This window comes from Schistocerca nitens, chromosome 4, assembly GCF_023898315.1.
Source record: "Schistocerca nitens isolate TAMUIC-IGC-003100 chromosome 4, iqSchNite1.1, whole genome shotgun sequence".
NCBI classification, from domain to species: Eukaryota; Metazoa; Arthropoda; class Insecta; order Orthoptera; family Acrididae; genus Schistocerca; species Schistocerca nitens.
The window spans coordinates 579,529,566-579,543,678 of NC_064617.1; the positions used below are offsets into that span (position 1 = coordinate 579,529,566).

At 39.3% G+C, this 14,113-nt stretch overlaps 1 protein-coding gene across 1 annotated transcript in view; it reads left to right on the plus strand.

The window, feature by feature from the left end:
- LOC126251853 (death-associated protein kinase dapk-1-like) overlaps positions 1 to 13,648 on the plus strand; it is a 305,116-nt gene extending 291,468 nt beyond the window's left edge. Inside the window, exons 23-24 of the mRNA XM_049952529.1 lie at positions 5,083 to 5,314; positions 11,113 to 13,648. Coding sequence (XP_049808486.1) covers positions 5,083 to 5,314; positions 11,113 to 11,252 — 372 coding nt within the window. The 3' untranslated portion in view covers positions 11,253 to 13,648. The remainder of the gene's footprint in view (positions 1 to 5,082; positions 5,315 to 11,112) is intronic.
- Positions 13,649 to 14,113: the final 465 nt, after the last annotated feature.

Sequence of the window (14,113 nt, forward strand, 5' to 3'; positions counted from 1 at the left end):
ACGTAACTAATGAGGAGGTATTGAATAGGATTGGGGAGAAGAGAAGTTTGTGGCACAACTTGACTAGAAGAAGGGATCGGTTGGTAGGACATGTTTTGAGGCATCAAGGGATCACAAATTTAGCATTGGAGGGCAGCGTGGAGGGTAAAAATCGTAGAGGGAGACCAAGAGATCAATACACTAAGCAGATTCAGAAGGATGTAGGTTGCAGTAGGTACTGGGAGATGAAGAAGCTTGCACAGGATAGAGTAGCATGGAGAGCTGCATCAAACCAGTCTCAGGACTGAAGACCACAACAACAACAACAACACTGTGGTAGGCGTGGGCTTCGTATCTATCTTGGCCACAATAATGATTTCACTATGCTGTTTGTAGTAGCTTACCCACATTCCTATTTTCTTATTCATTATTAAACCTACTCCTGCATTACCCCTATTTGATTTTGTGTTTATAACCCTGTAATCACCTGACCAGAAGTCTTGTTCCTCATGCCACCGAACTTCACTAATTCCCACTATATCTAACTTTAATCTATCCATTTCCCTTTTTAAATTTTCTAACCTACCTGCCCGATTAAGGGATCTTACATTCCACGCTCCGATCTGTAGAATGCCAGTTTTCTTTCTCCTGATAACGACATCCTCTTGAGTAGTCCCCGCCCGGAGATCCAAATGGGGGACTATTTTACCTCTGGAATGTTTTACCCAAGAGGACGCCATCATCATTTAATCATACAGTAAAGCTGCATGCCCTTGGGAAAAATTACAGCCGTAGTTTCCCCTTGCTTTCAGCCGTTCGCAGTACCGGCACAGCAAGGCTGTTTTGGTTAGTCTTACAAGGCCAGATCAGTCAGTCATTCAGACTGTTGCCCCTGCAACTACTGAAAAGGCTGCTGCCCCTCTTCAGGAACCACACGTTTGTCTGGCCTCTCAACAGATACCCCTCCGTTTTGGTTGCACCTACGGTACGGCTATGTGTATCATTTTGGCACGCTAGCCTCCCCACCAACGGCAAGGTCCATGGTTTTTGGGGGTTTATCAAGGTCTTGAAACACTTGGTTCAAGAATAATAAAAGAAGATTGTATACATGGAAGAAGCCTGGAGATACTGACAGGTTTCAGATAGATTATATAAAGCCACATAAAGTACAGAATTACAGCCCCAGCCTAGTGTATTCTGCTGCAGTATGTATCCATACGTGTGTGTGTGTGTGTGTGTGTGTGTGTGTGTGTGTGTGTGTGTCGTCCTGCTAAAAAAGGATTCACCTGAAAACTAGCAAAATTTTCAGACATGTTTTTGTGTATGTCAGTGCCTCTTCTGTTTGGCGAATTGTTACCTTTACTCTTAAATTATTTTCTTACTGCCAGGACTTCCATTAAAATATTTGTAGTACAATTAGTTTCACATGCCACATAATAAAAGGCATGTATAGCCATGTTCTCAGAAAATTTAAAAGAAAAATCAAGGGAAGTACCGCATAGGAGAGGATCAATTTGTATTCAGGAAAGGAAAAAGACCAGGAGATATTATTGAAAGTTTTGAGAATGATGCTACAAAGAATACAGGTATATGTACAGCTGTTTTATTAAGTGGGAAAAGGTGTTCAGCACAGTTCAGTGGAGTATCCTCCTGAAGACCTTGAAAGACCAGAATGAGATTTTCACTGTGCAGCGGAGTGTGCGCTGATGTGAAACTTCCTGGCAGATTAGAGCACTTGCCCACGAAAGGCAAAGGTCCCGAGATCGAGTCTCGGTCTGGCACACAGTTTTAATCTTCCAGGAAGTTTCACCTTGAAAAACATTGGTATAGACTTGAAGGACAGAAGACTACTGACAAAATTGTACAAAAGGCTAATATTGATAACAAGGAATAGCCGTGAGGAAACAAGAGAGACAGTTATTTGAAGAAATGCTTGGCAAGGGTATTCCTTTGTCACCATCACTTCCCAGTTTGCAACAGTGTGTGCTCCAGCAAACAAGATGATGGAAATGCACTGGACGATATTTCTGATGACACAGGGATACGTAGGGGAGGACAGTCTCATGACCTGCAGGTCTTCCTGACTTCAGTTGTTTGGATTATTATCTGTTGAGCTATTTAGGGCAATTAGTATATGCGAAATAAATTTCTAACGCAGAGACACTTCATCAAAGTGTCTTGGGAACTTGTAAAAACATTTGTCACAATCCAGGAATGTTGGAAAGTTTATGGAAATCCATGGTCCAACAAATGTATACGTGTATCTAGAATGAATTTCCACTCTGCAGTGGAGTGTACACTGTGACTTGAAACTTCCTTCTGATTAAAAGTGTGTGCCGGACTGGGACTCGAACCCGAGACTTTTGCATTTTTTGGGTAAGTGGACTACTGACTGAGCTATCTGGGCATGTTCAAGACTTCGAAACTTTACTCAAAGAAAAGATCTCAAAGCTTTACTTCTGCCAGTACTTCATCTCCTACCTTCCAAATTTCACAGAAGTTCTTCCACATCCTTCCAGGACTAGCACTGCTGGAAGAAGGTATATTGCTAAGTAATACCTAGTGATGAAAGTTTCAAGCAGTTTTGTTTTTCACTTCTAGCATAGAAAATGGCTCATCTATTTGCAGCTGATGCATTTGGATTAGTAGATGAAACGTACAAAGCAAACCTACTGTATCAAATGGCCTGTCCTTCAGCTTTTACTACAATTGCTCTGGTACATAAAACTCAATATAGTCTCAAAAAGCCACCGCAGATGTAGGTTGTGCATAGACAACATGTGTACTGCTGGGCTGCTAAATTCTGCAGGGATCAGGGGTAGGAGTGTTCTACTGGGAATTGTGACAGGTGTCTGCCAAGTATACTACAGGCATGTTTGTTTGGTGCTGTATGGAAGCAAAGAATGACTGCATGTTCCGGTGTCTTGGATTGGTCCATTTCTGGAATTCTATGAGTGTGTATACAAGGATGTGACAGAAGAAAGTTCAGGACTTCACTTACTTACTGTTATAGTTTGCATCTATCTTCATTATAGGCTGATGCTTCGACCACCGAGACAAAAGGAATGGCATAATGTACCACACATACCATATTAACAAAAAAAAGAAATTATATCTAAAAACAAAGATGATGGGATCACAGTGTAGGCAGGTCAGTTGGTAAATCACGTGAGTGCTTTCACACGTGGCTCTGCCTTTGATCGTGTACACCTTCCCGGTTACAGGACTGGAGTAGGTGGTGGTGGGAGGGTGCATGGACAGGTTTTACACCGGGGCCGTTACAAGGGTAGGAGCCAGAGGGTAGGGAAGGTGGTTTGGGGATTTCATAGGGATGAACAAACAGGTTACGAAGGTTAGGTGGATGGCGGAAAGACACTCTAGGTGGAGTGGGGAGGATTTAATGAAGGATGGATCTCATTTCAGGGCAGGATTTGAGGAAGTCGTATCCCTGCTGGAGAGCCACATTCAGAGTCTGGTCCAGTCCCGGAAAGTATCCTGTCACAAGTGGGGCACTTTTGTGGTTCTTCTGTGGGAGGTTCTGGGTTTGAGGGGATGGGGAAGTGGCTCTGGTTATTTGCTTCTGTACCAGGTCGGGAGGGTAGTTGCGGGATGCGAAAGCTGTTGTCAGGTTGTTGGTGTAATGGTTCAGGGATTCCGGACTGGAGCAGATTCGTTTGCCACGAAGACCTAGGCTGTCTTGGTGAACTGTCCATTCGCATGAATGGACACAGGCAGACAGTGTTTGTTGGTAATGAGGATCACCCTGTGGCTAAACATGCCTTGGTGCATGGCCAGCACATCTTGGCACAGTGTTACACCGTCCGGGTTATCTGGATACTTCCCACTAACACCAACATATCCGAACTCCGGAGATGGGAACTTGCTCTTCAATATATCCTCTCTTCCCGCTACCCACCAGGCCTCAATCTCCACTAATTTCAAGTTGCCGCCACTCATACCTCACCTGTCATTCAACAACATCTTTGCCTCTCCACTTCCGCCTCGACTGACATCTCTGTCCAAACTCTTTGTCTTTGAATTTGTCTGCTTGTGTCTGTATATGTGTGGATGGATATGTGCGTGTGTGCGAGTGTGTACCCGTCCTTTTTTCCCCCTAAGGTAAGTCTTTCTGCTCGCGGGATTGGAATGACACCTTACCCTCTCCCTTAAAACCCACATTCTTTCTTCTTTCCCTCTCCTTCACTCTTTCCTGACGGAGCAACCGTCGGTTGCGAAAGCTAGAATTTTGTGTGTATGTTTGTGTTTGTTTTTGTGTCTATCGACCTGCCAGCGCTTTCGTTTGGTAAGTCACATCATCTTTGTTTTTAGATATATTTTTCCCACGTGGAATGTTTCCCTCTATTATATTCATAAAAAAAGAAATTATATGGATATTATGGATATTGTGAAGACTGAAGTATTCCTGATCGCATTAAGTAGTGTAACGGCAGAAAAAAACTTACTTGCAGTGTAGTAGAGTCTCAGACAACTATATCTAGGTATGTGAGAGAATTCTGCAATGGAAGAAAAGTTTATGTTTAGGTTCCAGAGGAAGAACCCTTCCCCTTCAGGCACCAAAGCACCACTTGGACACCACATAGGAACAATTATTTTTTTGAAAATTTATAGTCATTGGTATTAAGCCAATGTCTATACCACTTTGTTCGTTTCAGTATCAATATTTATACAGTCATACAATATCACCTGGTACACGTTTCGTTCTGGAACAATATTGATCAATAACTTCTGAGTTGAGCTGAAGTGTTTGGATAATGTGTGTGTGTGTGTGTGTGTGTGTGTGAGAGAGAGAGAGAGAGAGAGAGAGAGAGAGAGAGAGAGGGGGGGGGGGCAGTGAGAGTTATCTGAATATCTGTACTGAACATTGTCTCCCACAGGGAGTTCTTCCTTTCATGTGTATGTAACTGAAAGGGTTTGTGATTGCACGTAAAATTTTCTATGGAGATCATTTTTTGTGTGACTTTCGAATGTAACTAATGCATTCAAATGAATGTTATGTTTCTCTTTCCAATAATTTTATGAGTATCCAGTCGACTAAACATAAAACCAATGCATCACCAATACTTGAACTTCATTTTTTTCTAGGTCTTGCAGCTGCTTGTGACAGCAGACAGATTATCAGTATCAGCACTTTCAACATTGTGTCGCCAGCGTCTGTGTCTTCTGTTAGATCCACCTGATCCTCTTGGACGTGACTGGTGTCTCCTGGCTGTCCGTTTAGGTCTACTTGATGAACTCGCTCATATTGATGGATCTGCCTCAACTGCCTCTGTGTCACGCACAGCAGCTCTTCTTGATGCATGGGGAGGAACAATAGGTATTATTTAGTTTTATTTTACTCTTGCACTAACTTTGTTAAATCATTGATACAAAATACATATTGAAACAAGAAGAATCATTGTGTGAGGATAAGTAACCAGTTGCATTCCCATGAAGTAAATATATTTATATGGTATCTTTTTATTACTTTTTTTGTAGAACTGTTACATTTGAGGTCTATGGAAACAGGATATAGCATAATTGTTACAGATTACGATAGGAAACTCAATTATAATTCAAAAAAGTGCTCTAAAATTAGTTCCTTGTTGAAAGTAATAAGCTAACTCTTCATTTCAACAGGACACAAGACATTTAGTTTCTCAAAAATAGTTTTATTCTAATTTTTGTAAATGATGTCTAGGGATTGTTTCAAGATTTAGCCTTCCTGATTTGTTTCTTCCCAAAACATTATAAGTGAATGTTAGAATGGCAACGACAAAAGACCATAACCAAAATTAGTGTTTTAGGTTGCTGTTCAGTTTATTCATTGTTATCTTATAATAGTGATATGTAGGGCCCAGATTGTAACGACAAGTCATGTGAACTTTAGAGTGAATTTTACAACAATTTATGCACGAATCCTGATATTGTAGTGTAAAAAAATGTATTTTTATTGTGCATATAATGTCATACTTACACCGTTTTTTAATGATATATTTTGGCCAAATTTTGACGTAATAAGTGATATTTCAGCCAACTTTTCCCATAATAATGCATATTTCAGTCAATTTTTGCCAAAAATGCATTCATTTGTCTTATCTTTTTTGGACACAAAAATAAAAACATGAAGATGTTACTCACAGGACAATATTTCAGGTGTGATGTCACAAATAAACTCGACAGTTATTACAAAGCTTTATTTATTAGAAGTACAGTACACAAGTGGCATAACACACTAGTTGGTTCGCTGATGTAAGACATTGTTGCATGGGGTCAACAAAATTCTCTTGAAGCCAACCATGCTGGATTCTGATGTAATAAACATTGCACATGTGGTCACACAATTGGGTTTGAGTACAAACTTGTAGTCTGGTTCAATTAAAATGCTCCAACAGCATGTTGCTGTGAGGTTTTGTTCTTGATTTTGGAGAGAAGTTCTTCAGGACTGATGGGAAATTATTATTTTGTAGGCTATATAATGTTAAAGTTAATGCAGAAAAGCACTTTAATGTGCAATGACATCGTAATATCTCAAAACACAGCAGCTATGTAAAGGGAAGTGATGAAAACGACAGCAGACAAACAATGTTATTTGAACAGCCAGGTCCATCATCAACTGTGCAATCATTCTTTCAGGACTTATGTGAAATGATGGCATTGTGCAACATCCCATTGGAGAAGCTGAAGAATCCACACATCAGACAGTTCTTGCAGACGTACTCAATACATCCATTTCCAGATGAAACTTTGTTAAGAAAGAACTATTTATCCATGTGCTATGATGAAGTACTCAACAACTTATGAATTAGTATTACTGATCAAAAGGTCTTGGATATCCATAGATGAAACCACCAATGTGTATGGGCGTCATGTTGCAAATGTTGTTGCTGGTGTTCTTAAAGTTGACAGGCCTGGAGAAATGCTCTTCCTAATGTGTGAAGCTCTCAGGAGAGTAAACAACATGACAACTGCCACTTTGACAACTCTATGAAGCTACTGTGGCTGGATGGTGTGAGCAGAGCTAACATTTTGCTGCTAGTAACAGATAGTACTTCATACATGGCTAAAGCAGCCAAGGGGTTCCCGATTATTTATTGCAGTATGGTGTATATCACTTTTGTTGCTTATGCATTACACAGAGTTGCAGAGGAGGTGCAAACAAATAACATCATATAGTAATACAGAACTGAGGAAGAACTTCCTTAAAGTATATGTCTGAGACTTAGCATTGAATGGAAGTGAAATGTGGACCATCAAAAATTTGATGAACAAACAGGAAGTACTAAAAATGTGATGCTATTGAAGAATGTTAAAAATTAAATTGGTGTATAAAGTGCAAAATGAAAAAATTCTAAATTGAATAGGGAAGGAGAGAAGTCTATGGAAGACCCTTACCAAAATAAATGACACATTTGTGGGACATGTACTACTGCATCCAAGAGTAGTTAATTTTGCACTGGAAGGAGCAGACAAGGACTAGCATATGCAAAACAAATTGTGATGATGTTTGATGTAAAAATTATTTGGAGATGAAAAACAAGAGAGTTTCAAATCAGTTGTAAAACTGATGACTTAAAAATAGAAGGGTAGAAGGTGGGGGAACAGACAGTGACAAGCAAAGTCATGTGACAAAGGGACAGAAACTGTGCAGAAATCATGGAATAAATGGTTTATGTCCTGGATATAGGAATATAGGTTGTTGTCGATAGGTTGAAGGTTTTGGTCCACTTTTAGTGATAGTGAGGTGTCCTATTTGGTTGATTATATGGATGTTGGGAAGCCTCTAAAAATTGGGGGTCTGGTGAATGGTGGGTGTGAGGAAGGGTGTGACCTGTGGAAAGAAATTGTGGGAAGTCTCAAGGGACTTGCCAAGGGATTGGAGATGACTGAACACTTCTGGGATAAGAAAACAGTAGCAGAGCTTCTAGGTGCTGAATCTGAAAATTGTCAGAGGACCTCTGCCAAGTAATCACTATAGTTCATAGCCTTAAGAGTAGTCTCTTATGCAATGAGAATTATCTGATAAGAGCCTATTTTGAGGAAGTGGATAGTGACAGTTTCTGTGGTTGTGAGAATAAGGTCACTTGGGAGGAATGCAGGGAAGGAATGTGAAGCCAATTTGTTGGACTATGAATTTTACTTTTTATTGACAATCCCACATCATCTTGCTGACGTATTAAGTGATCTAGGAAACAAAAATGTGTAGCTTGACAGTGAAAAAATGCTCTTATTTTTTTTACATAGCCCACTTTTATTTTAATGGGCTTTGTCCAATGACTTTCCAGAGAGTATATTCCATTCGTGAGCTGTAATTCTGGAAGACCTGCAAAATACATCATAATTTAATCAGCCAAAAAATTCTGCTACATGCAAATTTATTGTGATTTGAAGAACAAGTGGGAGCCAGAGGATGCCACATCTGACGAACAGGATTGATCTTTCAGTAATTCATACTTTAAATATCTGTTTCTGAGCTGTATTCCATCCACATCACAATAGGTGTTCAAAGTGACCCAAAAGGGATTGCAGGTGGTAGGGATAGAAGCAGTTGTCATGCAGAATACACATAATTGTACTTTGGCTTACATCATGTTGATGGACCACTTGCCAGGACCTTGTATTATGGTTAGTCTCAATATCCTGTAGAACCTGGTCCTCGAAATATGGTGTACACACAGTCTGCCATCTCCCTGCACATTTGTCTATCTGAAATGACCCATGATCACACAAACACCCAAAAAGGGCTAGAAATGTTGTGTGATGTGGTTGGTGCCTGTGAGGGTACTTGTTTTGGTATAGTGGTGCTGCCTCTCGACTGTTCCCATCTGCTTGGCCATACACAAACACCATCTCGGCTTGTTCTGAACATGAATACTGAACCATTCTGCTGCTTACAGTACACTGCATCAGTTGCAGAGCCTGCAACACACAAGGAACACACAGCACATGGTAAGATGAATTGTCATTCATGAATGCCATCTACTGTCACAAAGATGCATTTCCAGACACATGTTCACAGGATCTTTTTTCCTCCATTTCCGGTCAGGAATCCATCGTTGCAGTTTGTCAATTTTATTAATGTTCATCCTGCATAACAAACATGTTTCTGCCAGGCCAACAAAATTTTCTTCTTGAACTTCTACTATTCTGTTCCACCTTAACACACCTTTATCTTCCTTTCCTGATCTTATTCTGTAACTCAAAGTCCTTCATCTTCCTTCTGTACAATTTTCACAGCATGTTTCCTATTGGGCACCTACTCTGGATAGGTGCCAGCCACTGGGATGCCTCTGTCAGGCTTTTCTCTCGTTTCATCAAGAATTTAGATGTCAGCTGCCACCCATTATTTTTTAAACTGGAGAAACATCAGGATAAATATCGTAAGTTGAAGCAGTATAGAAGACTTTCAGTCTATGTAACTGATAATTTTGTATAGCTGATCACTTAAGTTTTCAGAAGTTTGTAGTAAGCATATAACTTTCCTTTACCCCTTAGCTTCCAAGCCCTGAATCAAGCAAGGTGGCACAGTGAAAAGACAGTGGACTCATATTCTAGAGTACAGTGTTTTGAATCACTATCCAGTCATCCATATTCAGATTCTCTGTAGAATTGTGGTGTGTGTGTGGGGGGGGGGGGGGGGGGGGAGGGGGGGGGGACCACTCTTCTCTTTGCTGCTGTGTGACATCCCTTCAAAAACACAAAATTAAAAATATGACCATGATAGTTCAGATTTTCAAGCAATGAATAATCAAGGATGGAATAATGAGACTCACTATATAGAAAAGACGTTGAGTCACAGACAGTCACAGTGAAAAGAGTGCAATACATTTGAGCTTTCAGCTGAAAGGCCTTCTTCTAAAGTATAAAACGCACCACACTCATGCAAGCGCAACTCTAGCCACAAAGGAGCACTCTTCTTGTGACTCATGACCCAGGACTGGAGCCGCTGAATCACATTCTCCACCAGGGTTTCAATTACCTCATGTTGTGCCTTGAAATGAGGAATATCCTACCCACTGTCCTCCATACCCCTCCCACAGTGATATTGCACTGCGCCCACTGAACCTAAGCAATATCCTTGTCCATCCCTACTCCACCCCTGCTCCCAACCCCTTGCCTCATGACTCATATTCCTGCAATAGTCCTTCCACCACCACCACCACCTACTCCAGTCTGGTCAAAAGTATCACCTACCCCATCAAGAGCATGGATACCTGAAAAAGCAGTCATGTGATCTACTGACCAAGCAGTAACCACTATGCTGCTTTCTTTGTGGGCATGATAACAAACAAGCTGTCTGTTCACATGAATTGCTACTAACACTGTGGCCAAGAGACAGTTGGATCATCCAGTTGCTGAACATGCTGCCAAACACAACATGCTTCATATCAGTAACTGCTTCATGGCCTGTGCCATCTGGACCCTTCGTGCCAACACTGTTTCTGAACTGTGCAGGTTGGAACACTTCCAGCAATATATCCTACATTCCCATAACATTCCAGGCCTCACCTCCACCCACCTGCCCTGTTCACTGCTTCCACTCCAGAACTACACAGCTTTCTATTCCACCAACATACCCATTAGTCATTTTTCCCCCTCCTCTACCTATCTCCTTTTCTGCTCTCCTTCCCAATTCCCCCCCCCCCCCCCCCCCCCCCAACACTCAAACCTGGACCATGAGCCTTACACTGTCCTCACTATATCACAAGCAGCACTACACCCTACCCCACCGCTAAACTGGTATCTCTCTGCCTCCCTGCCCCAACCTCCTCCTTACTACCACCACCCACAGGGTGCTTCTCCCATCAGGTGCAGTTGCTCATAATTCAGCCTCAGTCGCCAGAGACCATGGTCTTGTGTATGTGAGTTGTGCATACGTTAATATGGGTGTGTTTTCTAGTTCAGAAGAAGGTCTTTTGCCCAAAACCTCAATTGTATAGCAGTCTTTTCATTGTGCCTGTCTCTGACTCAGCATCTCCTGTATATGATGAGTAGCACTTTTTAATACTTTTATAGTTAAGAGTTTCAAATATAATTAATTCCCCAAATAAATACTACACATTTTATTTTACACATTATATAGAAGAGGTTATTTGTGTTTTAATGTTGTTCATTTTGAATTTCCATCTGTTGTAGGCCAGTTGATAACTACACTGGAAGAACTCGGACGTCAAGATGCAGTTGCAGTATTGCTAAACAATGCCCCTTTGTACCGCATTACTTTGTCATGTCAGTCACCAGCATCTTCTGACTCTAGTTCACGACTGTCTCGCTGACCACAGCTGTTACCTAAATCAGTTATATATGATCTCACAACAGTAATGTTGCATCAGCCCTAAGGAATTGTAAGGGCTTGTAAGAAGTATTGTTGATTTGCTGCACTGCACTCAGTGAGGCAGGGTTTGGAAATGTACACACTCTGTTGAGGATAAATTGTGTGATGTTGTACAGTGCTGTTAATTGAAGTCACTTTGTTTTTCTTTCTTCTGGAAATATAGGTATTGGTATTTGGAAAATGCATAGATCACAGTCCTTGACTGTTATACTGAACAACATACATTTTTCTAGAAGAAGAAAATGAGAATTTAGAAGTCAGTCAGTCTTAAGTTATTAGACTTTTGTTAGTCTACTGAGATTGAGAAATAGACCAAGGTAGAATATGGGACAAAGAGCAGCAGACCATGAAGCTGAATGATAATGAAACAGCATCATTTATATTATGATTTTTGTTGCTGTGATCTTTGACATATTGCATATTTATGCTTGTAGAACTCATTACGATTTCATTTACATACAAGCATTCCTGCGTGTGCATTTATAGACAAGTAAACCTTTTTACTGTAAGAGATAGCTTTCTGTCTGAGTTAATAATGCATTTTCTTGCCTTTTCTGGCATGCTTCCTGTTCTCTTCTCCCCTGTTCTCTTTGTTTTAGTGTTCATTTACTGTCAGTATTGTTGTGTGCTGCTATCTGCTCAATGATCTATGTGGAAACAGTATTTTTTCCTTTATAAGTAATCATCTTTATTTGCATCATTGTTCTTGTATGCTGATATAGTTACATAATGAGGATAGCATCCATATTTTATAAAATAGGTGTACACATTGTAAGAAATGTCATCTGCCAATATATTACCTATTTTTGTTGTATAAACTCTTATTTCAGTGCTTTATTTTTAGTGACTAATTTTGTTGACTGTGGTATTTAAAATAATCTTGTGTAAGTATTGAAACTATTCTCTGTTTCTATAAATGTACTAAGTGAATAAGTTTCTAGATTTTTCAACAAAACCACTTAAACAGTCCATACAAATGATAAAGTTCCTCCAGTGAGGCATTTGCTACCTGTAGGACTGACTAAAAGTCACAATTTGTTCTTTGGTCTGCAAGAGTTTTTGCAATATTAGTTTTAGAAGAGGAGCTGCTACAGCTTTGTATCAGACAATATGGTGTAATTTTTTGGATGGAAATATGGAATACCATGGATGATGTAAAATAACGGAACTACGATGAGCAGTAGGTGAAAGGTAGTAAAGAGAGGATGAAAACTTACACATACTTCATTCTGGCACTGATTTTGTGCAGTACTTTATTCTATAACGACATCTCATGTCTTAAATACCTTTGTTAAATTACACACAGTACTCTTTCCATTTACTACATTATATTTTTTTAAACTTGATTTCATTTTCTCCTGTTCCACTCAAACGATACTGCATACTTTACTCTCAGTAGAATGGTTCCATTGCACCTAGTGCAATACTTTCTTAATCTTGCTGACACACTGTCTGCTAACTTTGACCTACCACTCTCTCTGACTCTTCAGCCCTTTACTGTCTCTCATCTTTTCATACTCATCCCATGGGAGAAAACTAAGTTTCTTGAACTCAGGGAAATACGTAATTTTGACTGTTGCAGTGATATCTGTGTATATGACACTGTTAAATTGTATTATGTTAAATGTATGTATATTGTGAGCATTTGTTAAATTTACATTTATGAAATGTGTACTGTTGTAAGGTTGCCTTTTCAATTCAGTCATTCTATAAAAAGTATTTTTGTTGTTTTGCTATTAAGTCAAAGTACAATGTATTTGATATAAAATATTATATCTCTTGCAAAGGTTGGACCAGCATTTCTTTGTATGGGTTCTACTATCAGCATGAAAACAAATTTGGATAGCACAGGTTACTTGATTAATTCTATTTTAGTCAGCATGTAGTTTTATCATTAAAAATACTGACCTGCAAGTAAGAATTTCTAGTAATATGCAGCAACATAAGCAATTAGATGATCAACAGATCTAATTAACCACTACTTAAGATCTCCAGTGGACATTTAGGGGCAAGTCTGATGTCTGAGACATAGTCACCATATTGGATGACTCCATGACTGATGATATGCTTTCCATTTTATGGATCTTAAATAATTCTTTTATGAACAATAGTTTCATAGAGGCAAAATTTTCTGCTGTTAAAATATTCCAATCCTTGTTTGCAGATGCTAACATACTTGGGAAATCAACATTTTAGTTCTGTAAATAGTGTAAAACTTAGACACTTGTGCTAATCTCATGTATCTACTAAAATTTTGTTACTGGTGGTTTGCAGTTAGATCCATTGGAATTAATTGGAATTAACATAGTTTTTTGATAGTTCTATATTTAATGATGTTTTGGGGTGATATGAAGAATAAATTAACTCTTCATTATTAAATCATTAATTTATGTTTTGATCCATAATTCATAACAAGTAAATTTTTTGCTCTATTGTTGATAGGTATGTTACAAACCTGTAAACATGAGACACAAAGCATAAGTTATAAATATACTGTAAATTTCAATTGGTTGATAGTAGCAGTTCCAACAGTTGCTGATCAAAATTTCAACAAAACTATGTATGTAAACATAGCAGTAGATAGCAACCAGTGTAACTGTAGACAAATCTCTTCAGCAATAGCAGTATTTCTGCAGATTATTACCGTCTTATTTTCTTTCTGTGAGGGGATAAGGCTATTAATTCTTTCAGATTTGTAATATAGAATTTTTATTTTTAGGTTTGTAATATAGAATTTTTACTTTTTGCTTTGTAATATTTATGTAGGTAGAGTCTGTGATAGAAAACTGTCTGCTGGGCAAT